General features: G+C 42.2%; 1 protein-coding gene across 1 annotated transcript in view; it reads left to right on the forward strand.

The window, feature by feature from the left end:
* Positions 1-4,626: 4,626 nt before the first annotated feature.
* The window catches only part of PON1 (paraoxonase 1), a 26,392-nt gene continuing 3,406 nt past the window's right edge, over positions 4,627-27,612 (forward strand). Inside the window, exons 1-8 of the mRNA XM_005876060.2 lie at positions 4,627-4,795; positions 10,257-10,327; positions 11,823-11,878; positions 13,065-13,233; positions 16,881-17,007; positions 20,388-20,588; positions 22,434-22,515; positions 26,695-26,823. Of these exons, the coding sequence (XP_005876122.1) occupies positions 4,722-4,795; positions 10,257-10,327; positions 11,823-11,878; positions 13,065-13,233; positions 16,881-17,007; positions 20,388-20,588; positions 22,434-22,515; positions 26,695-26,823 (909 nt within the window). The 5' untranslated portion in view covers positions 4,627-4,721. The remainder of the gene's footprint in view (positions 4,796-10,256; positions 10,328-11,822; positions 11,879-13,064; positions 13,234-16,880; positions 17,008-20,387; positions 20,589-22,433; positions 22,516-26,694; positions 26,824-27,612) is intronic.

Below are 27,612 nucleotides of genomic sequence, written 5' to 3' on the forward strand. Positions count from 1 at the left end.
ACTGCCTCCCCTGCCAACCTAGTCGCCCCCAATTGCCCCCCTCTGCCAGCATGGTTGCCCCCAACTGCCCCCCTTGCTGGCCTGGTTGCCCCTCACAATCCCCCTGCCAGCCAGGTTGCCCCATGCAGCCTGCTGTTTAGTCATTTGGTCGTCCCTCACTAACCCCCCTGCTGGCCTGGTCATAGGCAGCCATCTTGTGAGGGTGTGAAGGTTAATTTGCATATAACCTCTTTATTATATAGGAAAGTCACACAAACACACAATACATACATAATTAGTGGAAATAATAAAGTCAGAAGATGTACTCTGTCATTAACACATTTAAATATGGCCATCCTTTCCTTATCTTTATCTTGCTGCCCTCACTTCTTTCCAGGATTTTTTTCTGATAGGCACTTGCTCATTAAATTATGTGCTTCTGAAATTCTCTCAGCATCTACTTCTAAGACACTAGACACAGACATTCAGCATGATTTCTATTTGCCTAGGAGAGAAGCCAGATAGTCAATTTTCTCAACTTCTATGGTAGGTTGGGCAACTATTGCCCAAACACCTTGGTTCTCTCTTTGGCATGCTGCTCTCAGTGGGCCGAGGATACATCTCTATGCTCTTGAACTTAAGAGTGGCCATAGAGCTTAGTTTAGCCAATGATACGTTATTGGAAGTAACATATGCCATTTCCAGGTAGAAATTTAAGAGTTGGTATGTATTTTACTGTTTCTCTTTGCCCCCAAACTGGTAATATTCTAGGTATAGTCTGTGTGCCAGACTGGATCCTGGTCTGGTGATGATAGGCAACAGAGCTGCAGCCAACTTTCAGTGGACATGTAGTAGCATGAGCAATAAATAAGCCATTGTTAGTAAGCCTCCAGTTAGCATGCTGCAGTAGTTCATTCTTTTTCATTTATTCTGTATAGCATTTCCTTGTATGAATATACCACAATTTCTATTTCTATTCTACTATTGATGAACATTTGTTGTATTTTTTTTCAATATTATGAACTCAGGGCTAATGAACTTTCTTGTGCTATGTATTTTAATGCACATATATAACCATTTCTGTTGGAAATATGTGCAGAATTAGAATTACTGGCTAATGGGGTATACATATGTGCAGCTTGAGTAGGTACTGTTAAGCAGTTTTTCAAAGTGGCTGGACCAACATGTGCTCTCACTCATAATGCTGGGGAGTTCTAGTTGTTCTACTTCCTGGCCAACAATTAATAGTATCAGTTTTTCTTTTTTTCTTTTAAATTAACTATTCTTATGGGTATGTAGAAATATCTCATTGTGAAATTTAGCAACCCTCAGATGACTAATGGAATTAAACACCTTTTCCTATGCTTACTGGCCATTTGGAGTCTTCTTTTGTGCAGTGAATGTTCAACTTTTGGCCATTTAAAAATTTTGGTTGACATTATTTTTCTTATTGATTTGTAGGCATGAGTCCTTTGTGGATATCTGTATTAAAAATATATTCTTCTACTTTTTGGTGAGTCTTTTCACCTTCTCAATCATGTTATTTTGATGAACAGAAAATTTATAACTATAATAAAATTCAATTTATCATCCTGTTAAAAAATTATTGCATAGATTATAAAATATGCTGATGTTAAGTCCCGAAGTCCAAATAACCAGAAGCTTCCACGTCCAAGTGCAAAAGAAGATGAATATCTCAGCTCAAGTAAAGAGAGGGAATTCCTCCTTCCTCCACCTTCTTGTTCCTTTCAGGCCCTCAAAGGATTGGATGATTCTAGCCACTTTGATGAAGGTTGATCTTTAGTCAATCTGCTGATTCAAATGCTAATTCTTTTGAAAAGACTTTCACAGACACTCCCAAAAGTAATGTACCAGCTATCTAGAAATTTCTTAGCCCAGTCAATTTAACACATAAAATTAACTCTCATTGCTCTGGCTGCCAGCTCCTGAGAGACCTTAACCTTGAGCCAGAGGTATCCACAGAAACCATGAAATAACAATGTCTGTTGTTTTTAACAGCTAGGTTTTGACTTAATTGTTGTGCAGCAATAGATAATTAATACAGAAGTGGAACCCATGGGACTGACTGATTTATTTGGTGCAAGAAGATTTGAGAGAAAGGAATGGATGAAGATGTCTAGATTTTAGATTTGAGAAACTGGATAGTAGTGGTGCCATTTACTGAAGCGTGGAGAGTTTAGAAAATATAACCTTTTGGGATGGGGGTGGGGGCGTCAAGAGTTCTGCTTTGGACACATTTTTAAGAGGGCTATGAGACATCCCCAGTGGTAATGTCAACCAGGCAGGCAGTCAATGAATACAAAGTGAGTGTTCACCAGGCAACCATCATTAAATGCCTAATAAGGGATCACTCTTGGTCAGGGTCTTTTCTATGCCTTGGGGTCATAGGGTGAAACAAGACAAACTTCAATCAATTTCTATTCTATTAGTCAGCAACAGATCACAAATTAATAAGATGATTTCAGAAACAATAAGTAATGAAAACAATGGAAAAATGTCAAAGGTTGTTGGGAGGGGGCATGCTAGAGAGATTAAGGATGATTTGTTAAAGACACAGTAAGGGGCTTGAGCTAAAAGTGTACATTTTAGGAACTCCAACATCCTGATGGCATTTAAATTGCCACTGGAATTGATGAGATCTCCTTGAGGGAGAATGTGTAAAGAGAAAACATCTCAGAACCAGCCCTAGGGCTCCATCATTTAAAGGTCAGAGTCAGGAGGACCCTGCAAAGAAGACCAACAAGGTAGGAGAAACACTGGGAGAGGATGGGATCACAGAATACCATAGAGGAAAGGTGTTTATTTGTTGTTGTTGTTTTTTTAAAAAATATTTTTATTGATTTCAGAGAGGGAAAGGAAGAGAGAGACAGAAACATCAATGATGAGAATCATTGATCAGCTGCCTCCTGCACCCCCCCCCCCCACTGGGGACTGAGCCCGCAACCTGGGCATGTGTCCTTGACTGGAATCGAACCTGGGACCCTTCAGTCCGCAGGCTGATGCTCTATCCACTGAGCCAAACCAGCTAGGGCTGTTTTGTTTTGTTTTAAAGGGAGTGGTGATCTGTGCCCAATGTGGTTATAAGTTAAATACAATTACAGCAGAGAAGAAACCACTGTATTTTATAACATAGATGCATATATGGGCAATTTAGTATGAGCAAATTCTACAGATAAGTGAAAAGGACACAGGCTATATTAGAATGGGTTAAGTAAAGAATGGGAGATTAGAGCTTTTCCCTAAGGTTAGTTGCTAAACCAAACAATCATTTTCTGATGCTTCTAAACAATGAGCAAAGAATTTGGGCAGGGCTCAGCCGGCCCATTCTTCTGCTCCACATGTCAACTGAGGTGCATCAGTGGTATTCAGTTGGTGGCTGGACTAGTCTGGAGTGTTCAAGGAGGCTTCACTCATGTATATGTCTGTTGCCTTAGACCTGGCTAGAAGGCTGGCCTTCGCTGGCCGCTTTCCTTCTCCATGTCCTCAGGGACTTTCACAAAGACAGTCCAGTGGGGTGGTCAGATTTATTACACAGACACTCAAGGTTAAAGAGCAAGTGTTCCAAGTGACAGGAGGTAGAAGCTGCTAGTATCCAAGACTGTGCCTTTACACTTACTAGTAAACAGTACCACTCTATTTTATGAATCCAAGCATTCACAGAATCAGCACCAACTTGAAGGGAAGGATTCTTTACCCACTTCTCAATGGGAGGAGTGTCAAAGTATCAGTGGCCATCATTAATCTGTCACAAGAAGTCATAAGATGAAAGCAGCTACTGTTGGACAAGTCTTTCGAAGAGATTTTACTTTTTCACAGGAGCAGAGAAAGAGAGCAGTTGTTAGGATGCGGGATCAAAGAGCATGTCCCCAGAAAACTGTGAGTGACAATAAAGCATGTTGGTGTCTGATGGCCATATTCCAGAAAAGAGGAAGAATACATGCTGTAGGACAGAGAAGGTGTAACTGGGACCAAAATCTTTAAGAAGGAAAGAAGAAAAAGGACCCAGAGAAAGGGAGGGGCTGGCCACAAGTGGAGCAGGAAACACCTGATTCATAAGACAGGAGAGATGGGTTTGCAGAGGCAACTCCTAGCTGGCTTTGCTCAGAAGTGCCCTTATCAGTGAGACCTTCCATGACCCCCCCTTCCTTAAATGGTACCTCAGCGCTCCTTATCTCTCCTCACTGTTTTATACTTCTCCATAGAATACGTACATTATGCACACCGGAGCAATATCCTTGATGAGCTGTAAGGTCAGGAATGGTGTTGAGAGAATGAGATGCTTGATACCCAGATGTTTGAAGGGGACACACAGTGGTCACCTTCTGTGCCATCCCTTCCTTCTATGCCTTTTCTGGCTGAGTTGGGGGCTTCAAGTTACCAAGCCCCAGGATTAGGACCTGGTTGCCCAAAGTGAGCGCTCTTTAAAGCCTGGCTCTCCTTTAGCTCCGACCTACTGGTTCTCCTCTCCTTTCCCGGTCTCAGCAGCTGTTCATGGTTTCCTCCTTTTAAAGTCTCAGGGAGCCCGCAGCTCCCAGCCTCAGGCAAGTGCTGAGCCAAGCCCAGCGTCACCTTCTGTGTGCCCAGCCCCAGGGCTGGCCAGAGGGGCGGGACCGAGCGGGGGCGGGGGACAATTTCCCATGGTGTAAGGTTGCAGGCAGGCAGGTTCTGGGTCGTGTCGCCGCCGCAGCATCAGGCCATCCACTGTTAGTCTGCCCCAGGCCATGGCGAAGCTGATGGTGCTCACCCTCTTGGGGCTGGTGATGACACACTTCAAGGATTACCAATCTTCTTACCAGTAAGTCGGGTTGTGGTGCGGGCTGCAGCACCTGTTCTCCCCACCCCAACCCCTACCAGCCCAGGACAACCCCGCCCCCCCCCCTCAAAGTGGGGTCCAGGCTCTTAACAGAAAATCTGCAGGCAAGTGCTGGATGGACATCCCTCAGGGGTTTTGTAAATGATTGTCCAACTTTTGTGTGACACTTGAAAACATTTCCTTGCTCAAGGTCTGAGAGATGGGGTAAGTTGGCATACAAGAACTAATTTTTCATGAAGACTGTGTGCCTGGCTACAGAGTCACTTCTCAATCTCCCTTCAAAACAGATAACCAGACTGGGGGGCGCCCTGATATTGTGTGAATCAGGGAAAGGAGCCCCCACCATGGCCCATGCCTTCCAGTGGGGACTGAGGAGAAGGGGTAGGGAGGAGGAGAACCCTGGCACTGGCATTTGATATCCTGGGTTCTCGATCTGAACCTTCCATTGCGGGATCTTGGACAAATCACTTTACATCCCTAACATGCTGCTTCACTCATATAGGAAGCAATTAACACTGTGTCTGGGACATAGCAACTACCAGATGAATGTTAGTGCCCTACTTCCCTTGAAGAATTTTTATGTTGTTAGATACTGAGGGTAGGGGGATAGTTTTAAGAAAGTATCAGTTGTTTTGTGGTAACTTTTTACAGGGGTTCAAAGTCTAGAGATCACTTAATCCCTACCTTGCTGTTGACTTTGAAGTAAAACATTACTAAAAGTCAAATTGAACATTTTGGATTAAAAAAAAGTTATATAACCTTATGGACTAATTAGAAGCTTACATTCAGACGAGGTTTTTTAAAAAAAAAATAATTGATTTTTTATTATTTTATTTTTTAATATAAAAAATATATTAAATATCCCCCCAAGCTAATCTGAATTCTATTTATATGTTAATTTTCTCACCAGAATTTTGTATCATTTTTACTCATTTTTACACATAGTTACTGACTAGAAACTGATGTTAAAAAAATCAACTAAGTAAATTTTAAAGATATTATTGGATTTATTCATTGATTCATGAGTTTAGCAGCATCCACCCTAGCAGATAGAATGTACCTCCAAGGAGTAATACAAAATGAAAGACTTTTATTGGTAGATGGGAGCAAAAACAAGGAAATTATAGTAAGCAGAAAAGCAGATTGATTATTGCAAGGTTACTTTCTTTTAGGGGATGGTGGAGGTCTATCAGGAGACTCCTGATGGACTAGTTTAAGAAGCTGAAGCCTTGTTGAAACCGGTTTGGCTCAGTGGGTAGAGCATCGGCTTGCGGACTGAAGGGTCCCAGGTTCGATTCCGGTCAAGGGCATGTACCTGGGTTGCGGGCACATCCCCAGTGGGAGATGTGCACGAGGCAGCTGATCGATGTTTCTCTCTCATCGATGTTTCTGACTCTCTGTCTCTCTCCCTTCCTCTCTGTAAAAAATCAATAAAATATATTAAAAGAAAAAAAAAGAAGCTGAAGCCTTAATTGTCTCAGTTTAATAACATAGGGCTCAACATAAGTCACTCTATTTGGAGCCTATTATTTATTTATTTAATTTATTTGTTTGTAATCCTCATTTGAGGATATGCTTTTATTAATTTGAGAGAGAGAGAGAGAGAGAGAGAGAGAGAAACATCGATGTGAGAGAGAGCGCTAGAAACACTAATCAGTTGCCTGCTGTGCATGCCCGACAGGATCAAACATGCAACCTAGCTATGCTCCCTGACCAAGAACTGAGTCACCTGGCCAGTGCTTGTCTTGTTGTTCATATGTCATAAGAGACATCATGCATAAATTTAACTGATAGTTATTGACAGCTATAGTGATCAGGAAATGTAATGATCACTTCATATTCACTATTTCTTTCAACTTTCATGGAAATTCATAATTCTTTCCTTTTAGATGAGCAAACTATGTTTAAGAAACAATTATTTACTGAAGTTGTTAACTAAACGGTAGAACTCTCTTGGATCTTCTGGAGAATGTGTTCAGGCCCCTGGTCTCCTCAGAGGTGACCTCGCCCAGGGCGCAGGCTGCCTCTGCTGGCGGAAGCCGGTTGCTGAGGGTTGGAAATACACAGACATTTTTAATGGAAGCAAAATGGGGCAACAGCGTCACGGCCATCCGGGATTGAGCACAGGCGAGGCAGGGCGGGCGCTGTGCCCCTGTCATGGCAGCCAGAGCAGCCTGGCGGCAGGGGGGGATCCTGGCCGTGGGGGGCCTGCGAGGAGCCCAAGCTGCCAGCTTCATCCCTGGGCAGGAGCGGAGGCTCTGACCCAGCTGGTTCTGTGAACACGCCGAGGGTGGGCACCTGGCGGCTCCCAGAGCCTCCTCAGTGGAATTACTTAATCACACACCGCGAGTACTCAATCACCCCGTGAGTACTTAACCACGCCCAGCCCGGTGAGCCTAGCAAGCCGTTGGGGTGAAGCGTAGCCGGTAGGCCCCAACAGGGAATCATTGAATGAATGAATGAATGAATGAATGAGGAGTATGTTGAAAATAGACTGATCAGGGTGAGTCTGGCCCCAAGGAGAGTTCCAGAATGAACTTCTTAATCCATAGTTAAAGATCCTCACTTTCTCTTGTAAGAGCAAGCACGTTGCAAAGATTAATTCACAGCAGGGAATATGTGATTTCCAGCCAGAATTCAGAGGCATATGAATCAGGGACACATCTCGCCATTGCACTTTATCCCTTAGACCTGGAACATTTGGACTTAATCAAGCTCTTGACAAGATATTTCCTAATCATCGAGGAAAAGAAAAATATGAGAAGGATTATAGCAACACAAGGCAGAGTTGTCCTCCGGTGTTTCCTACAGCTTTTAAGCACTGTTCTCTGTAAAATTTGCTTGGGTAGAGGACTGAAAGTGAACTTTGCATTCACACTTGAGCTCCAATCCCAGCTCAGCCACTTCATAACTTTGCGGCTTTGGAAAGCCACTTAATCGTAGTCACCTGTAAAATAGGGAAAGTAATACCTTGGCAAGTTGTTTGTGGATTAAATGAGAGAATATACATACTTGAAATCTAGTAGCAATGATTTTCCTGTTGAGATATGATTTGTTTTGGCCACAGATTTGAACTCAAAGCCACTTATTGCTGAGTTAATGCCTCCTTACCCACCCTGGACTCGTTTTGACTGTGATCATTCTGTTTTCCAGGTTTGAGATGATCTTCCATGAAAGAGAAGCTAGAATTAGAATAGGGGCTGGGTAGTTTAGCTTTTCTCTGCCCTCCATGAACCTATTCCATTTAATGAACTTTAGGAGAGCCAGGCAGCATGCTTACTCTTCTGGTATGGTTTTGACTCTAAGAAGAACTAATTTGGCTCTCCTGGACATTTTTCACAAGACGTGGCCCATTCAGCAATTTCACATCCTTGGTTCTCTTCTTCCATGCCACTCTTTGTACTGCCCTTGGTTATATCTTCTCCCTTAACATCTTGTACCAGTCCTTTTAGTTCCTTGGGGCATTGTATGAATATTTACTGAACTTTCTCTAGTCCAGTGTTTTTAAAAATGGTGGATTACAAAATCCATGCAGCAGATTATGACCAGTATTTTCAAATAAATGTAATAGAATTAAATAGAAAAGTTAAGGATGTACCTAGCACATGTATTAGGGTAAGAATTTGTTTGTGAACCTATTTCAGATGGGTGTGGTGTGTCGATGTGTGTGATGTGTTTTTCTACTATGCAAAATGCTTTTCCTAATGTGGATCTCAGTCTAAAAATTTTCAAGCCACTGTTCCCTCATTTCCCCTTTTTATTTCTCTATTGTGAATTTTTGTGATTGTATGTCAGATTCCCATTTTTGAAATGCCTTTTAGTTTCTCATATCCTGGGGCAGATGCCTACCTTCCTTTAAAGTTCTTTCTTTCTTCCTTCCTTCCTTTCTTTCTTTCTTTCTTTCTTTCTTTCTTTCTTTCTTTCTTCCTTTCTTTCTTTCTTTCCATCTTTCTTCCTCTCGTCCTCTCTTTCTTTCTTTCTTTTCTTAAAGAATAGTTTATTGATTTTTAGAGAGATGGGAAGGGAGAAGAGAGAAACAGCAGAAACATCATGGCTGCCTCCTGTACTCCCCACACTGGGGATCAAGCCTGCCACCCAGGCATGTGTTCTGACCGGGATGGAACCAGCAACCTTTTGGTGCATGGAGACGATGCCCAACCAACTGAGCCACACTGGCCGAGGCTAAAGTCCCTTTTCTAAGTTCATGTTCATCATTTAGGGAACCACCAGTTCCTTGCAGGCTAGGCTTTCCTCTTCTCTGGATCTCTGGCAGCCAGACTGGTGGTTCTCTACCTTGGTTGTACATCAGGATGAACTTGGTGCTTTAACAAAGCCAGTTACTGGACCTCACTCCTAGCCTTTTAGGTCAGACCCTCTTAGAAGGTGAAATTGATAGCCAATGGTATGGTAGCAGGGCCATGCTACATTTTTTTCTGAATGAATAATGAAAAATCAATTGCCCCCAAATCCCTATCACTGTGTACCAGGTTGGTAGGTATTTTACCCAAATTGTTCATTGCCCTCTAGCCCATCCTCCTCCTTCTGTGAGACTAAATTATCAGTAAGGTAATTACTGATAATTTCTTTAGCCAAATAAGATGTCCTTTCTTTAGCCAAATAAGATGTCCAGGATTCTTAGATAATTGTTGCTGCTCACTATGGCTATGATAATATATTGTGTCATTAGTTATAAAGAATGTTTATTGTTTAAATCTTGGCGATGCTAATGTTCTAGTCCATTTCTTTCAAATGCCTCATCAATAGCTTTGCTCTACTCAGGCAGCCTGCTGGTACTTCCTTCTTACATCTGTTCTTTTTCCCTTTGTCCTTCACTCCAATGTCCCCCTTGATGCTTGTGAACTCAGATTTAATACACTGCCGTTGGGTATGTTTGTGTGATATGCCTCTTTATATGCTGGCCTGGGGTATGATTTTCTGAAGTTATAAATCCTTTTAAGCACCCCTGCATTTTTCAAGTCACACACCTGAAAGCAGATGCCCAGTCCCGACTTTGGAGTCAGACTGGGCAGACGGGCTGGAGGCCCATCTGTCAGCAGCTCTAAAACATCAATGGAATAAATTGGAACCATGTTGCTTATTTAATTCAAATTTCCACATAGGCCTCCTTACAGGGCTGATGAAATAGTCCCTGTTCCCGCCAGAGTGCACAGAGCCCCGGAGAGGATACTCACTGTGTATCTTCTTTGTGTATCTATTTACCTCAGCCTAATAAATAGTACATATTGTGCCGAGAAACCACACGTGTCTGACTCTGGCCCTGCCTCATAGAATTGCTCAAGTTCCGAGGACCAAAAACCCTGGTGTTGAAACCAAGGCAAAGTACAGTTAAGGAAAAATTTATTGGCTACTTACCTTTGCAACTTAATTGTAATTTCTGAATAGTTGTATGTATATTTTATTCCCTTTTTTTCTCCCCCCCCAGAAAACGACTTACAGCTTTTCGAGAGGTAGAACCAGTAGACCTTCCTAACTGTAATTTAGTGAAAGGAATAGGTAAGTATGTGAGAGAAGGAAGTATCTTATTTGAACTTGCAGTATGATCTTGCCGTTTATGTAATTAGGACACCTGTTAAAGTTTGTTCAAAAATTAAACTGTGAACCAGAAGAGTACTATTAAGTCAGGTAATTTAAAATAAATTACTTTGGCCTTCACTAACACATTGCCAAGGTGTGGACCGTGGTGTTTTGATCATTTGTTTTTGTTTGGTCCATTTAGCAAAAACAATGGAATGTTTGATTACATGATGATATAACCTGAGGAAGTGGCAGAGGAGAGATAGAAGAGGGAGAAAAAGCAGTGAGTAAAGGGTTGATTTTTAGAAAGCCCTCCCACACCTTTGCAATTACCACAAGGCTTGTCCTCGTGCTTCTCTCCTTTAATATCAGGGAGGAAAATTTTCCCCAGAAGCTCTCAGCAGATTTCCCCTTGGATCTCATTAGTCAGAGCTAAACGACCTGACTGGTGCCCTAGCTGCAAAGGAAGCTGGAAAAGTAATTACCAGGCCTCCTTTGTAGGAGGCAGGCTCTGTCAGCAAACATAAAAGGGCAGGGGAAGAGCAGCTGGTAGGCAACCAACAGGGAGAGTCACAAGACTTGAGCTCCCATCTGGTTTCAACCAACCAGCTTTGTTATTTGAGGATGGCTTGTTTGAGATCCATACTTAGGTTGTTTTCTGTTTTGTTTGTTCTCTTTTTTCTTTTAGAATTATTTACGTTAGTTGCCTAAGGTTAGAAAGGCTAGATCAGATGACTTATTCAGTTAGCATGTAAAGTTTGGTCAGATATCTCATAGTGCAATTTTTTCTAGAAAACAAATACAATATTGATAGTAAATGTTACTAGATATCTGAAAAACAAACTCTCCACTAAGAGTATGAATACAAAACTAAAAGATCTCATTTGTTTCTAGACTGGTTGAAATGTTTTAAATGTACACGTATTTAAAGTATGACTAACTTAGTGATATTTTACCGATGTTTATAATTAATAGTAAATGCATACTCTGGATACGAAATATATTCCCATTTTAACTGACACAATTAGATTTTGCTTATGTTTCCAATGTGTTTTTCAAAGAGTTTATTTGATTTGGAATTCTTAAGAATCAATATATATTGGTAGTTTACTCTGTGTCTTTAAAATAAACAGCAAGCATTTTTCAAATTATTGCACCTTTTGCACATTTTGTGAATTTCCATGAACTTTATATGAGATTTCAGACTCTGAGGAAAAACTTCTAGTCTATCAATTTAAAACAAATACATTAAGTGTAAATTTTAATTACACTTAATTATATTAATGTCTTTTAATTTTTATATAATCACATTGGTCAATTAGACAAATAAAGGAAAGGATTAATTATTCTGACCCTCTGAAAGAGAGCTAAATACATAGCCCCATTTTCAAGTTAGGAGTGATAAAAAAAAAAGGGACCACCAGCTTCCTGCAAGAGGGTGAAACAATATGTTATCTATTCCCTTTCCTGGCAGAAACGGGCTCTGAAGACTTGGAGATACTTCCTAATGGACTGGCTTTGATTAGCTCTGTAAGTGTTTCAATAGACCCTTTTCTAGAACCAGTAGCTTAAGTCTTTCATTTAAGCCTTCTCTATACCGATGCTTAACTTCAAATAAAATGAGCAGCCCTATGGCTCCAAAAGCAAACTGTATATGCATTTACCCTGGTGTTATAATTATGACCACATGTGTTCCATGCACATTTGTATCCCGGTGTGCACACTGAACTCTTATTTTATCTTATCTTCCATTGTAACAATTTGTGAGCCCAACGAGTAATAATGGCTCCCCATTCAACTGTCTATCCCTTGAAGCACTTAAATGGTGTCCTCAAATATTTGCTAAGTTAGAGTACTTTTATACCTCTTCACATGTCAATTAGACTTTTAGATTTTTATACTTTTCAGAGTAAGTTCTTTAATTTAAAATTGCTGTTAGGTTATTCCATAATTTCCTGACTTTGAAGAGAGAGTCCACCATGTTTGTGGAAACTCGTGCGTACAGATCACGGTGGTAGTCATACAGCTCAAACAAAAGGGGTTGACCATCTAGGCTTGGATGAAAGCTTTCAGAGGATACGGTATACAAGTCATCCCGCTGCTGAAGACCCTTCGCTGCCGGTTGTAATTTATTTAGTCTAGTTTTCTCTTACGAAGATGGAGGACTTGTCAGCATCTACAACAGTCTCTGGCAAACCTTTTTCAAAGCACCAGAATACAGATTTTAAGCAAAATTTCATATAGGGCCCCAATGTCTAAACAAGAGCTGCATTGTTCTCACGGAAGGGAAGGAGTTGTTTCCAGGCTCACTAGACTTCCCCTACACCTCTGTGCCTAGATGCTTTCAAGAACCTGCAGGGGATGGTCTGAAAACCATAAACAATGTTCTCTCCATAGTCCTTGTTGATATTGTTAAAGGCCTTTAGTAAATGCCCCTGTGGCCTGCTCTTCCATCTTTTATCTTTCTCAGAGGTTGGTAGCTGTGATATGAGACACATATGACTTTGCTGCTCATCATGGGTCTGTACCTGTGGGTGAGGGGTCCCCTGATGGAGCATGTGGTCTGCAGAGCCCTCATGGGCCCATTGCACAAACCACCCAAGGGGCTCCCCCTGTGACCCTGTTGCATGAAGCAGACAGAGTGAACTCACAGGCCATCTACCACCTCCATCACCATTTGTAATGGGCTTGGTTTTTCTCCTTCATTATTTGTAAGGGATTAAAATACCCTGGAATAAAGAGCTTTGACCCTGATAAGCCTGGAAAAATACTTTTGATGGACCTGAATGAGGAAGATCCAGAAGTGTTAGAATTGAGGATCTCTGGAAGTAAATTCAATATGTCTTCATTTAACCCGCATGGGATCAGCACATTCACAGATGAAGGTAACAATATGTAATGTTTCTTAAAAATAAAACCAGATTTTAAAAAGTTAACCCGTGAATATTTCTTTTCAGCCAACTAAAGTATAATCATGGGTAATGTTTTCATTATGCATTTTAAACTTACCCCCTACGTTAAATAAATATATGGTAACTACTTCAATACTTGAGAATGTTAAAATATTTAAGTTTCCTAAAGCACCTAATTTTTAAAACTACTATCAACATTCACATCCCTATAATTACTGTAGTCAGCCCGAATAGGATGGGTTTTCTAATTTAAACCATTTTACAGGCATGTACAGGAATAGATTGTCTAACATAAGGCCCCTGCAGCCTGTAGATCCGCTGACAGAAACTCACCGTGGTCAGCTTTGGCTCCCTGTCCACTGGTTACTGTTTTGTCTTCAGACTGTGTCTCCACATTTTAATATGTTGCCATCCCCACCTCTCTATCCCTTGTGTCTTCAATTCAATTTCTTCCTTTGTGTGTGTGTGTGTGTGTGTGTGTGTGTGTGTGTGTGTGTGTGTAGCCATTGCCTTGGTCTCTACGTTAATTCTTAACCCCAAATTGCACACGGAAGCACCTGTGAAGTTTTAAACAGCCCGATGCCCAGGCCCCAGCCCCTAATATTCTGACTCAGTCCGCCTGAGGGGAGACTGGGAGGCAGTACTTCTGAAAAGTTCTCCTGGTGATAAAAATGTAAGGCTAGGTCTGAGGGCCATGTCTACACCCACAGCCTCCACCTCCTCATCACACAATCCCTTCTTTAGTCCTTATTCCAGACTTTACCCATTGGGGGTGGCTAAAATCACTGCTTTGAAAGTCTTCAGTCCTTATTAACAAACCTCTCTCCCTTTCACCTCTTCCCCTCTTTCTTCCTTCATGTCCTCCCCTTCCCTTCTTTCCTTCCACTTCTCTCCTATCTCCTTCCTTCCTTCCCCCTTCTTCCCTCCCTCCCTCCACCTTATTTTATGCTGTTTACCACTTGCTTCTTCAAGTAACTTGCTTCTCTCTGCAGGTTTTCTCTCCTGCTCATTGTTTTAGAAATCTCTGAGCATTTTCCAAAAGACTGCCCTTTTGCCTCTTCTTTATTTTCTCCATGTCAGAAAGTTCAACCACGTCACAACTCTCTAGGAGAACATCCCAATGGGCTATTCTTTTTTTTCTTTTTTTTAAATTAGCTCTTCAGTTCCATTCCTTCAGCTTACTAGATACTTCTATTTGGTATAACCACTTTAAACTCAAATGTTGCAAAATGATTTTCTATCTTAAGATCTTCCCTTCTTCACTTCTATCCCATATGACTTCCCTTTATATATATTTTCCCTTTCAATGATCTCTCTATGTATTTATCAACAGTATATTTTTTAAAAAGATATTTTAAGTGCAAAGAAATATAGTATTTGGTGTGTGTATTCTCATTTATTTTTATTTTTTAAATATATTTTTATTGATTTCATAGAGGAAGGGAGAGGGACAGAGAGATAGAAACATCAATGATGAGAGAGAATTATTGATCAGCTGCTTCCTGCATGCCCCTTACTGAGGATTGAGCTTGCAACCTGAGCATGTGCACTTGACCAGAATTGAACCTGGAACCCTTCAGTCCCCAGCTTGACACTCTATCCATTGAGCCAAACCAGCTAGGGTTGTGTGTTCATCCTTTTAAATAAAAACTAGAGGTCCGGTGTACAAAAATTATACACTCAGGGGAGGGGGGCTCTCTCAGCCCGGCCTGTGCCCTCTCGCAGCCTGGGAGCCCTCAGGGGACATCCTTAGTGCTGCCGTGGAGGCAGGAGAGGCTCCCACCACTGCTGTGAGCCCAGCTTCTGGCTGAGCAGCGCTCTCCTGTGGGAGCGCATTGACCATCAGGGGGCAGCATCTGCCCCCTGGTGGTCAGTGTGCATCATAGCAACCAGTCATTCCACAGTTCGGTCAATTTGCATATTAGCCTTTTATTATATAGGATGGGGAAATACTACACAAACCCTTCTATAAGTTACTTTTGCATTAAACACTGTGCTCCTTTCGATGACAGTGCATTTAGAGCAGTGGTTCTCAACCTTGGCTGCACATTAGAATCACCTGGGAGTCTTTTAAAAATCCTGATTTCTGGGCCTCATCCTCTGAAAATTCTGTTTCTTTGTTACTAATGTTGTGGCCCCACCCCATAACAAAGAAACAGAATTTCCTGAGGAAGAGGCCCAGAAATCAGGATTTTAAAAAGATTCCCAGGTGATTCTAATGTGCAGCCAAGGTTGAGAACCACTGATTTAGAGCTACTTTGCAATGGCTGTGGCTATTTGGTCTGTATCTAACTCTATGCTCATTGCAAACAATGCTAAAATAGATATTCTTGTGCATTTATCTTCTGTGAACATTCCCTTAGGACAAATTTCTAAAGGCAGAGTTTGCTATGCAAAATATTAATCTGGGTTTTAATCTTTACTTATGTTTGCTTTCTGACTTCCCCATTCCTAGGACTTCTGATATTTCCAGTCAGATGCCTCTCATATCCTTTCCTACCTTTCCTCCTGGCCCAGTCTCTTTTCTCCATGTGCCTGGATTACTGCTGCAGCCTTAGGTCATGTTACTCTTTGGTTCAAATCCCCCATGAGTAAAACCTGGATCCTTACCCTGAGATCTAGCCACACTAACCTTGGCTTCCTACCTCTATGGCTTCAGCCCTCCCACTCTCTCTGTCAGTCAGTGTACTGCAAGCACAACCTCACCATTAAGCGAATGTGCCAAGGAAGCTCCTGCCTCCGGCCCTTTGCACACTCTCTTCCCTCAACCTGGAATACTCTTTCACCAGATAGTCACATGGTTTCATCTCGTATTTCAGTTAGGTCTCTGCTTTAATATTACTCATCAGAGAGAACTTCCTTCACTCCCATGAAGAAAACTTCATGACACTCCATCCCTTTATTCCATTTTATTTTCTTTGTATCACTTAACACCAACTAAAATAAATACTTGTTTGTGGAATGAAGAACCCCCTAGCTGGCCTCTCTGCTCCAGTCTGTTCAGTTCAACCTACTAAATTTTCCATTGTTTTCCTTTAAAAACCTATTTGGCCATGTCAAAGGTTTCCATAGATTTACTGGTTCTTAAGGCAAAGACTATAATCTAATTTCACTTGCCACGTTCTTGGCCACTTAAACCGATGTCTTTCATGTCCCAAAGTCACAGGGACTCACAGTGTGGCTTCCCTTTGACACCATCTTGCAGGTGTTCTTTTTATGGAATTTATCATCTTTCACTGTGTAAATTATACCTGAACACACCTTCTCATATTAGTATTCCCCACCTCTTTTATCTCAACTCTGCATCTCGCTGAGACCATCTGCAAGGGAAAGTTTAACAAGCTCTTTGGAGTTTTAGTATCAAGCACCGCTCATTCTTAATTTAAGGTTATTTTCCCCTGGTGGAGTTTGGAGTTTTCAGAGACTGTCACTGGTCCCTCCTTTAGTCATTTCTCTTCGGAACAATCGCAAATGCTTCTCTCTACAAAGAGATGAAAATAGTCCATCTGCCTGACACCCTAAGTACCAGTTGGAGGTGGGTTGAAATTGCTTTTTGGAGATAGTTCTGACAGCTGAGAGCTCAGTTAATGTTTCGATTTTTGTTTTTAATCTCTTCTCAGATAATACCGTCTACCTGCTGGTGGTGAACCATCCAGATGCTAAGACCACCGTTGAGTTGTTTAAATTTCAAAAAGAAGAAAAATCACTTTTGCATCTGAAAACTATCAGACACGAACTTCTAGCTAGGTACTGAAATCTATCTATTTCTATTTCCCTTTCATTCATTTTTAGTTTTTCCTTTTGGTTGGGGGATAAGGAGGATAATGGCTCTTCACCCCTCCCTTCTAATTATCACACACTCCTCCAAATGTTCAGTTCTGCAGAAATTTTTGAGGCTCCAAGCCCCTCAGAGAAGATCCATTCCCTGTGGCCCCTTTCCCAGGCAGGCTGGATACTGGCTTATGACTCCAGGCCTCTGCTCTTTGCCAAAAACAGACTTAGTGTTTCAAACCCAAACCAGTTTCGTAGATGAATTTTGCATCTTGAATGTATTTATTTTTGTTATTTATTTTTATGTTTTTTAAAAATGGAATCTTAGATGTTTATATGAATTAGAAACACATGCCCAAGAGCCGATCTGAAAGCAGAGGCCTCCAAGACCTTCCTGCACTGCCTCTGCTTCAGGGAGGTTGCACACGATTGATGAAATTGCAGATCTGTGTAACACTCAGCTCCATCCTGGGCTCCCGGACCACATAGCATAGGGGAAAAGGACACAGGCAAGGACCCCCATCAACCCTACTTCTTTGCTTACCTTAGGATTTGATTCATGAGGCAAGTGATGGATTTGGGCTAATAATCTGACACTAGCTTCCCAAACAATTTCTATCCTCTAATCATTATGGTTTTCTAGAAGCCCAAACTCTATTTGAATGACTTACATGCAGTATTCAACTACCTCGGTATTTGTAAATCTAGATTTCTTTTAAACCGCGTGTTACTTACATGCAGGTACCTAGCCAAGCACCTGGCAGATAATTTGCACTCCGTGTTACCAGTGTCTTTCCCTCTCCTTTCTTACCTGGTGGTGTTGAAGATGAAGAAACAGATGGGAGAGAAATTGAGTCACTGGATGAAGGTCAATCAATCACATAGTGGCCGATGAGGAACAATGGCCCAGGTCTTCTTCTGCATCCCAGGGATGAGTGGAAATTCAGAGAAGAGCTTTTATGGGAGAGTTTATTCATACAATCATTCCATAAATATGTTTTAGAAAGAGAATGAGGACACTGAGAATGTGCCAAATACCAAAATCTAAATTAGGGAAAAGTATATATAGTAGGAGTAACATAATGAGCTTTAACTATGTTAGGTGCTGCAATAAACCAATTTAAACAGGTTATTTTATTAACTTTTTACAAATGCCTTCTTGTTTAGGTTTCATTCTTTTACCAGTTTGGATTTTAAATATTTGCAGCCTGGAGTATTCAACTTGCCCCAGATGCCGCCATCAGTAAATGGTACAGCTGAGATTTTAATCCTGGTAGCTTGACTCTGGAGCTGGTGATCTGGGCCACTATGAAATAGTGAAAACCTATTTGTTTCACCATCTCATCTTGGAGATTCAGATTTGTCTAATTTCCCAGGATTTTTTTTTCTGGGCCAATTGCAAAAATATTGGTCTTTGGCAATGTAGAACCAAACTGAAAATAACTCCAGTGCCCCAATTCATTGCTCTCTCCATCCAAGGACTACCCTTGTATGTTTTCCGCATTGTATTCAGTCGTTGTTTATAGCATTAATTTTTGACTTAGGCATGTTATTATTAATAAGAACACAATGGTCATTATTGGTCATTTAATTATATACTAGGCATGGTGCCAAGGGCTTTGCATTCATTGTTGCAATTTATTCTTATTGCAGCTTTTGAAGGTATAGAGTGGGAACTGAGGCTCAGAGTTCAGTGACATGCTGTGACCCCACAGATGATAGCAAGCAAGTCAGGATTCAAATGGACGCCATCTGATGTTAAAACTATTGCTCGAAACCGTTCTCCTCTGCTCCTTTGTATGAAAATCAGCAAGTGATTGTAAAGCATACTAATTTTGGAAATGTCCTTTTAAAAAAGAGAGAGAGAGAAAGCCTCTAACTTGCAGGTTTATGCCTGAAGCCTGTACAGACTAATCTTAAATTCCTAGACCTTTTTTTTTTCTCATTTAGTGATAGTGGCTGCCATTGATTGAGGGTTTAGTGAGTGGCAGGCTCCTTGCAAAGAACTCGCCAGGCATTGTTCATTGTAATTCCCACGGCAACTCCACAAATTAAGATTCTGACCCTTAGTCTTATACTAATGAGCTGTATGACTTTGGGAAAATCGTTTAACCTCTCTTTACAGATGAGAAAACTGAGGCTTTGTGCACTTATCTAACTCGCCCAGGAGCCCAGAGCAACGTCAGCGCTGATGTGCTGGCCATTAGGGCCTCCGCAATAGAGGAGAGATAATTCTCTCCCAGATAATAGCTCCAGGAAACTTCTGTCACCTCAATCAGCAAAGAATGACTCACTTATGTGTTTGCTGTTGTACCTATTAAAGCAGAGAAATAGACTCATATATCTTAGATTTTCAGTAACATAGAGAGAATCAAAATCGGAAAGGAAAAGAAACACACCATAGCATCCTATTTCTGAGTAGCCTTGTTCACGGACATTTTACTCAGTTTAGAATCATGAGACCTTAAAGCTGGAAGTGACTCTGTAAAGCGGAAAGAGATCAGTCCATCTCTTCCTCCTTTTACAGATAAGGAAACTGAAGCCCTGACTTGTGAGATGATTGATTTTCCTGAAGTCACACAGCAAGAGTAGCAGAGCTTTAACTAAAATGCAAGTCACAGTGTTGCCACTGTTTTTTCTCTTGTTTGAGGATGCCTTGGATGTTCTCTCTGAGAATAAGTGCTATATGAGCATAAATAAGTTTTGCCCTGATAATGATTCCTGGCCTAATTTAATGTCTACTGATTTTAATATCTAAACACACACACACACACACACATACACACACACACACACACACACACACACACACACACACACACCATAGCACTTTTAAGATACAGTAAATAGGACTTTTATATTGCATTGTAATCACCTCTTAGCATTTCTTTTCTTTCTTTCCTCTTTTTTTTTTTTTTTTTTTTTTTGTTCACCTGAGGACATTTTTTACAGAGAGCAGAAGGGTGGGGTAGAGACAGAGAGAAACATGCATGTGAGAGAGGCACATCCATTGGTTGCCTCCCACACATACCCCAATCAAGGTCGGCATCAAGCCTGCAACCAAGGTACGTGCCCTTGACCAGAATGGAACCAGAGACCCATCAGTCCGCAGGCTGACGCTCTAACCACTGAGAAGAACCGTCTAGGGCCCTCTTAGGGTTTCTTAGAGTAATTGTTGCCTTTGAGGATTGTATAGGTGGGGCTGATTTCATATTAATTCTCTTCCATAACAGGTTGTGTGAAGGCTCCATCCCACATCTTGACTTAGGAATAGACATTAACGAATGCCTGTGCATAACCCTGTAATGTAAAATCCCTTCATCTGTATATGTCCTATGTGTGTGTTTAAATTGCAGTTTGAATGATATTGTTGCGGTGGGACCTGAGCACTTTTATGCCACAAATGATCACTATTTTGTTGACCCCTACTTGAAATCCTGGGAGGTCTACTTGGGTTTATCATGGTCATATGTGGTTTACTATAGTCCAAATGAAGTTAAAGTGGTGGCGGACGGATTTGATTTTGCGAATGGAATCAACATTTCACCTGATGGCAAGTACGGAATCTTTTTAAAATGTCATGCATTTCTCCATATTCTCATTAGATACATTTTGAAGATATTCTTTTTCTAAATTATGTGATACATTTTAACATGTTATCTTAGTAAGATGAAATTAAGAAAAATGTAAAATAGCAAATTTTCAGGAGGTAAAAGTTATCAAATCAAAATTTCCTATTTTGTGAAGACATACTTTAAAAAAATTTTTTGTAGGAGAAGTACATTTCAAAAGGGTGAATAAGCATTTAGTATTAGTAAATATTACTGTGATTATTGTTTAGTATTGCTAAAAATACTGCAATATTTAGAACTACTAAATAATACTGTGATAATCATTTAGTATGACTGAATAGCTTTGCTTTGAGGGAAGATTTTTTAATGTATAATGAGATTAACAGTACGCAGGTATATATAGATTAGAGGCCCGGTGCATGAAATTCATGCATGGGTAGGGTCCCCATGTATATATATATACCAGTAGTGCTGGTTTCTGACAAGTTAAAGAGCTTGCACCAAAATGTAAATCAAGGTACTGCTTCCTTCATCAAAAAAGTGTTACGATGGGAAGAAAAAGCCATCTCAGCAGTGGGCTTAGTGATGTAGCTGATTTACATTATTAGCTGGTGGTGGCCCTGAAACAATTCACAGACCAGCATTAATCTGGTGACCACACTTTGGGTAGCACTGAAATATATATATACTATATAATAAAAGCCTAATATGCAAATTGTCCCCTCAGGAGTTCAACCAACCAGGAGTTCGACCACTTGCTATGATGTGCGCTGACGATCAGGGGGAGGCCCGGAACGAAGGAAGGCCCTGGCTGGCAGCCAGAAGGCCCCGATCAGCCCCTGATCTTGGCCAGGCCTAGGGACCCTACCCATGCATGAATTTCATGCACCGGGCCTCATATATATATGTATATTTGATGTCTCTATCCATCTATTCCCTTCCTCATCTTGTATCATCACAAATTTCAGAGGGATCATAAGAGAGATAAACATAGATGTGTGAGAGAAACATCAATTGGTTGCCTCCTGTATGCATCCTTACTGGGCTGGGAATTGAACCCACAACCTAGGTATGTGCCCAGGCTGGGAATTGAACCCACAACCTTTTAGTGTACGGGATGATGCTCCAACCCACCGAGCCACATTGGCCAGGGCAGTGACATATTTAGAGAAAGCAACATGAACAGCTTTGCAATTATTCATGTTGTCTCCTGGTCTCCAAAAATAGCAGATAATCAAGCAGTCGTTTCTTATTGTGTCCCGAGATCACTGACTGACCACAGGTCTATATGATGAGTGTGGCGTTGCACTGTGTGCAAAATACTAAACCCACAGGGTCCAACCAGTCTCAGGGTAGGTGGGGAGGAAGACTTCTCTCAGATCCAGGACCAGCATCTTGTCTTCTCTCATACTTCCTTTCTCTGGCTTAAAACCAGGCGCTGATTGTCAAAGGGCCTTCCTGCAGTCTGTTGGGGAGAACCCACTATCCTCTGACATGCAGAAGCTGGGGGTCGCCTCTATGTTGACAAACTAAGAGAAGCACTGCAATGCTCTATCTCCCAGATGTAAGAGCTGGTGTGTAGGGCTAAGTTCCTTCCCTACTGATAAGGGTCAACTGGGTTTCTACCCTTAGAAATAACTTTACAGGATTAAAACTCCTGTGTGCACTGTAAACTCATTAGTGCTTTCAGAATTTGACGAGCATTGAGAGGGGTTCCATGTTCCAGTCTCTAAGCCAAGTTCTTCTCGAGGAAGAGTTATCACAACTTCACTGTCATCTTTTGGATTGCATCACTTCGAGTGCTTTGATGTAGCTCTTTCTTCTTTGAAGGTATGTCTATATATCTGAACTTCTGGCTCATAAGATCCATGTGTATGAAAAGCATGCTAATTGGACTTTAACATCATTGAAGGTAAGATATATTAACACTCTACGTTTGCAGAGTGATAATTAGATTCTAATTGATTTGTGAAATTAAGTGAGGACAAAAGGATTGTCTAATTGGAGTGGGTGAGAACCAATTTTTTACTCCTTTATTAAGAGCCATCAGCATCTTATGTATTTGTTGTTCGCTTTTACTCGGCAATGGAGCTGGAAGCAGCCAACCACACATCTCACCTATGCAACTTTGATTTTTTTCTACTCTAATGAATTTTAAGCTTGGCATTGTCTTCCTAGTCCTATCTTCCTTCCTCTTCCCTCCCTCCCTTTCCTCCCTTTCCTCCCTTTCTCCCTCTTCCTCTCCCTCTCCCTCTCCCTTCCCTTCCCTTCCCTTTCCTTCCCTTCCCTTCCCTTCCCTTCCCTTCCCTTCCCTTCCCTTCCCTTCCCTTCCCTTCCCTTCCCTTCCCTTCCCTTCCCTTCCCTTCCCTTCCCTTCCCTTCCCTTCCCTTCCCTTCCCTTCCCTTCCCTTCCCTTCCCTTCCCTTCCCTTCCCTTCCCTTCCCTTCCCTTCCCTTCCCTTCCCTTCCCTTCCCTTCCCTTCCCTTCCCTTCCCTTCCCTTCCCTTCCCTTCCCTTCCCTTCCTCCTCTCTCCCTTTTTCTATCTATCCCTTTCCCTCCTCTTCCTCTCCTTTCTTTCTTCCTCTGCCCTTCCTTTTTTTTTTCTTTCTTTGTTGATGGAATAGTCAAGACGTTAAGACTGCTCTCAGATCTAGGACAAGCATCGTGTCTTCTCTCTTACTTTCTCTGGCCTAAAACAAGGAGCTGACTGTCAAAGGGCCTTCCTGCAGCCTGTTGGAGAGAACCCACTATCCCCTGACATGCAGAAGCTGGGGTTCGCCCCTATGTTGACAAACTAAGAGAAGCACTGCAATTAAACTTGGTGTTTAATATGACAGAGATCGCCACAAAATTTATAAAGCCCAAGTACTAGCAATGGCCATCCAGTGCCCCAGCAGCCCATCACCTTGCTGCCTTTGCTGCCAACCCTTGTCCCTCTGCTCCTGCCTCATATTCCTGGAGCTTGCCTGGCAGGGCCCTGCCTCAGGATGGGGCACTGTTCCCTCTGCTCGTGAGATCTTCCTCCAGAACCTCCATGGTTCTCTCCTTCATAGCATTTCAGATTTTACCAGAATGTCACTCAGTGAGGCCTCCCCAGCTGCCTAATGTACAACTCTGCTCCCTCTAAACCACACACACACACACACACACACACACACACACACACACACTTCCTATCTCACGGAAGACTTTATTTTCCCTCTAGCATTAGTAATGAATTTAATTTATATTCTGTTAGCTGCCTCTCCCCCAGGGTATAAGCTCCACAAGGACAGATTCCCCCACCCCCATTTGCTCCTGGAAGAGTTCCCACCGCCTACTAGGCATTCAACAAACACTTGTTAAATTAGTATGATGGTGCTGGGCGTTTCAGGGGCCATCTTCTACCCCCACCAGTTATGGTCCGTTTTGAGATTTGGGTCAAAAGAAGTAAAAACACAAGAGAGAGGAAATAGAAAGTAAGAGCAAAGGGGAACATTATGCACGTAATCCCTGCCCCTGAAAAGCAAGACGTCTCTCTCCCGCCATAACTGCCCACAGCAGGAAGTGCTGTCACCAGGCGCTGTGACCATTCCCATCAGCACATCCGAGGAACTATCATGAGAGGCTTCACTCCGAGAAAATTACCTCGAAGCACCATCAAATGTAACATTATGTCTGACATTAAAAGTCATTGGCTGGGCTAGTTTGGTATTAGCTGAAGTAAAATGGAATTTCACACACTCATACTCGCTGAGGGAATAAAAACAAACTGTGGTTATAGCGATACCTAATTCTGTCAACTGGAAGTTAAAGAATTTTCTAAGAATAGATCCCAATCCAAATATACATTCAATGCACAATGATAAAGGCATGGCTGCTGCCAAGGCAAGATTGAGCGCAAGGCGTATTTCAGGTTTGGCTTCCACATTGGGCAACAGATCATGCCTGTTTCCTGACATAACTCAGTTAGGACTACCCTTGCAACTGAAATGTTATTCTTCTTTTGGGAGAGTCACATTAATTAAACCAGTTAATTAATACCTGGAGTGCCAATAAATTTGATAAGATAGCTGAGACTGATCTTGGAATTTTCAATGAGATGTGGATAGGTTTATGTCCTGCCAAAGTTTGGTACATGCATACAGTGAAATATTATTCAGTCTTAAAAAGGAATGAAATACTAATGCATGCTACAATATGGATGAGCCTTGAAGATATTATGCTAAGTGAAATAAGTAGACACAAAAGGAAAAATAGCGCAGGATCCCACTTGTATAAGGTACCGAGATTCAGCAAATTCACAGACAGAAAGTAGAATCGAGGTTACCAAAGGCTGGGAGAGGGAGGAATGGGGAGCTATTGGGCACAACTTCTGTCTGGGATGATGAAAGTTTCCGGAAATGGATAGCGGTGATGGTTGTATGACATTGTGAACGTATTTAATGCCACTGCATTAAATGACAAATTTCACATTATGCATATTTGACTACAATAGAAATAATCCCTCCTCTGCCCAAAAATCAAGACAGCCAATGAATTAGTCCCACTTCAATGAGTTGCAATTCTCTAAAAATTGGGATATTTGTTGACAAAGGATACAATTTCCCCCCAAAAGAATAGTTCATTAAGTTTCCCTGACCCAGGAATGTAACATTTTCCAGTTGGCTTTAGAAAGGCGTGGCAAGTGGCATGTGCGTGCATTGCGGTGCGTTAGTATCACTAGGAACCACAGACTGCATGGCAGGAGCCCAGCACAGGCTCCCCACGGGCCCCTCAGCATTCCCTCTGCAGGAACCAGGTCTGCTGCTGACTCCACTCTCTCCTTGCAGGGCACGTGGCGGGAGCTCCGGAGTTGTGTGTTGAATGAATGGGACCCCAGGCTTCTGAGTGCCCTTCTCCCACTCTCACCCTGACTCCCAATTCTACAGGCTTTTATCTGCCATGGAATTCACCAATTAGCTATTCCCCCTTCCAAAGATAATAGCAGAGACCTGAGACAAACATTTCCCTCACTTAAAGAAAGTAACTGATCAGAGTAGAATGGCTCTGTGATAGATGGGGCTTGGTCTGTGGAGAAGGCCTGTGGCTGATTTTGACCAGCGCGTGCTCACTCAGCCACCTCCTTTGGCCAGCCTGGCCTGTTTCCAGGGTATGAATGAGCGACGGTTTTGCAGGAAGGTGAAAGGGAGACTCCGCCCAATGCTCAAGCCCTCTAGTTCCTTCAGGGACATGTGGGGATGGCTCTCATTTTGAGGAGGAAGCACAGGCCCGCGTTGGCTCCCCACAGCTGCCTGTCCACGCTCTGGCCTTTGCAATGTGTTACTGCCCCTTATTACAGGGTCTCTGGGCACTGAGGTATGCTGGTCTCTGTTGGAGGTACACGGTAGATATTGCTTCTCCAACTGAGCGTGAGAGGCAAACAAATAGATGTGATTTCTTCCCGGTAGAAGGCAGCCAAGATGATGAATGGAGGAATTAAGAATCGTTGGTATTATTTATGATCCTGGTGCAAAGCCTCGACAGCAATCTGTGCAGTCATCACATGCTTGCAACTTATATTTAGAAAATAAACAGCAGAAGAGCAGAGAGTTGGATAATACCAGGAGACTAAAGAAGAAACTTCTTCCCAATTCCAACGCAAAAATTAGACCCAGAGTGATCATTTGTCCTCTGGCTTCACAGCCTACGATAAGCCGTTAAAGAAGAACCTACATTTCATTGACGTTCTCATCAGAGAGGAACCTACACTTCCTGGTTGTTTTCTGAATGCTTATCAAAGTATCATCTGTACATGCCGTTTTAGGAATGAACTGTTCTATGCCGCACTTCAAACATTTTTTCCCCTTCTGTTTTAGGGTCACGCGCAGATGTTAAGTCCACATGATTTTATTTAACTTTTCATAGCCTTTTGTTGGCTTTCTGTATTTCCCGCTCCCTCATCTGTCCTGGAAGCTGATGGAATTCCCTGGGCGCTATTGAAAGGGGCAGAACTGTTATGTCCCTGGAACCAACAGTGTGGTGACCGAGGACAACAGTAGCTTTCCCTGACATACTGCTCAATCATCTCTCAATTTTTTTCTCCCCTTTTCTCCTTGTTTTTAATCTGGAAGTCCCTGGCCTTTAACACACTCGTGGATAACATATCTGTGGACCCTGTGACAGGGGACCTCTGGATTGGGTGCCACCCCAATGGCATGAGAATCTTCTTCTACGACCCGGAGCACATTCCCGGATCAGAGGTTAGTTTGAAAAGTGAATTAGATCAGCGATTTTATTCCCAGATGTTCTCTAGTTGAAAACATAATTCTCAATTATATGGGCAAATAAAAAGTGTGTGTGTGTGTGTGGGGGTGGGGTGGACACGAATAACTGGTCCAAATGATCAGCTAGAAAAAGGACTTTGACTTGGGGAGGCATTTTAGGCAGAGTCTAGGCAGGAGACAGATGGTGCATGTAAACTGGGTAATCTGAGGGAATTGCACAAGGACACCATGCACACAGTCGTGGGCAGAGTGTAGGGAAATCATCAGGGGATAAGGCAGAACCCCAGGGCTAGCTAGGGGGCAGGGAATGCTGACAGAAGCCAGACAAGGAGAGAGCTGTGTGTGAAGGTCTTCTGAGCGGAACCTGGCCTTGGGTTGAGGGATGCAGCCAACCAGCACAGGGAGGAAGAAAGCCTGGAGAACACGTGCCCTGCCTCCGCCTGCCTCAGACCTCCCATCCCCCAATGCCCCTTGGTCAATCCTAACTGGGAGTTGGAGGGCAAGAGAGACCTCTAAGTCAGTCTTTGTCCATCTGAGCAGAGTAGACTGTGGACCCGGGGGCTGGGTTAGGATCCATATCTTCATTTTAATAGTGAGTTTCTCCAACTTGAGAATTCACAGTAGTTTAAATATATATATATATATATATCCTATCTAATAATAGACAAACATGGTAATTAACCATACCTCTGACATGCTTCCCATTGGCTAATCAGGGCGATATGCAAATTAACTGCCAACCAAGATGGCGGCAGGCAGCCAGGC

This window comes from Myotis brandtii, unplaced genomic scaffold, assembly GCF_000412655.1.
Source record: "Myotis brandtii unplaced genomic scaffold, ASM41265v1 scaffold48, whole genome shotgun sequence".
NCBI classification, from domain to species: Eukaryota; Metazoa; Chordata; class Mammalia; order Chiroptera; family Vespertilionidae; genus Myotis; species Myotis brandtii.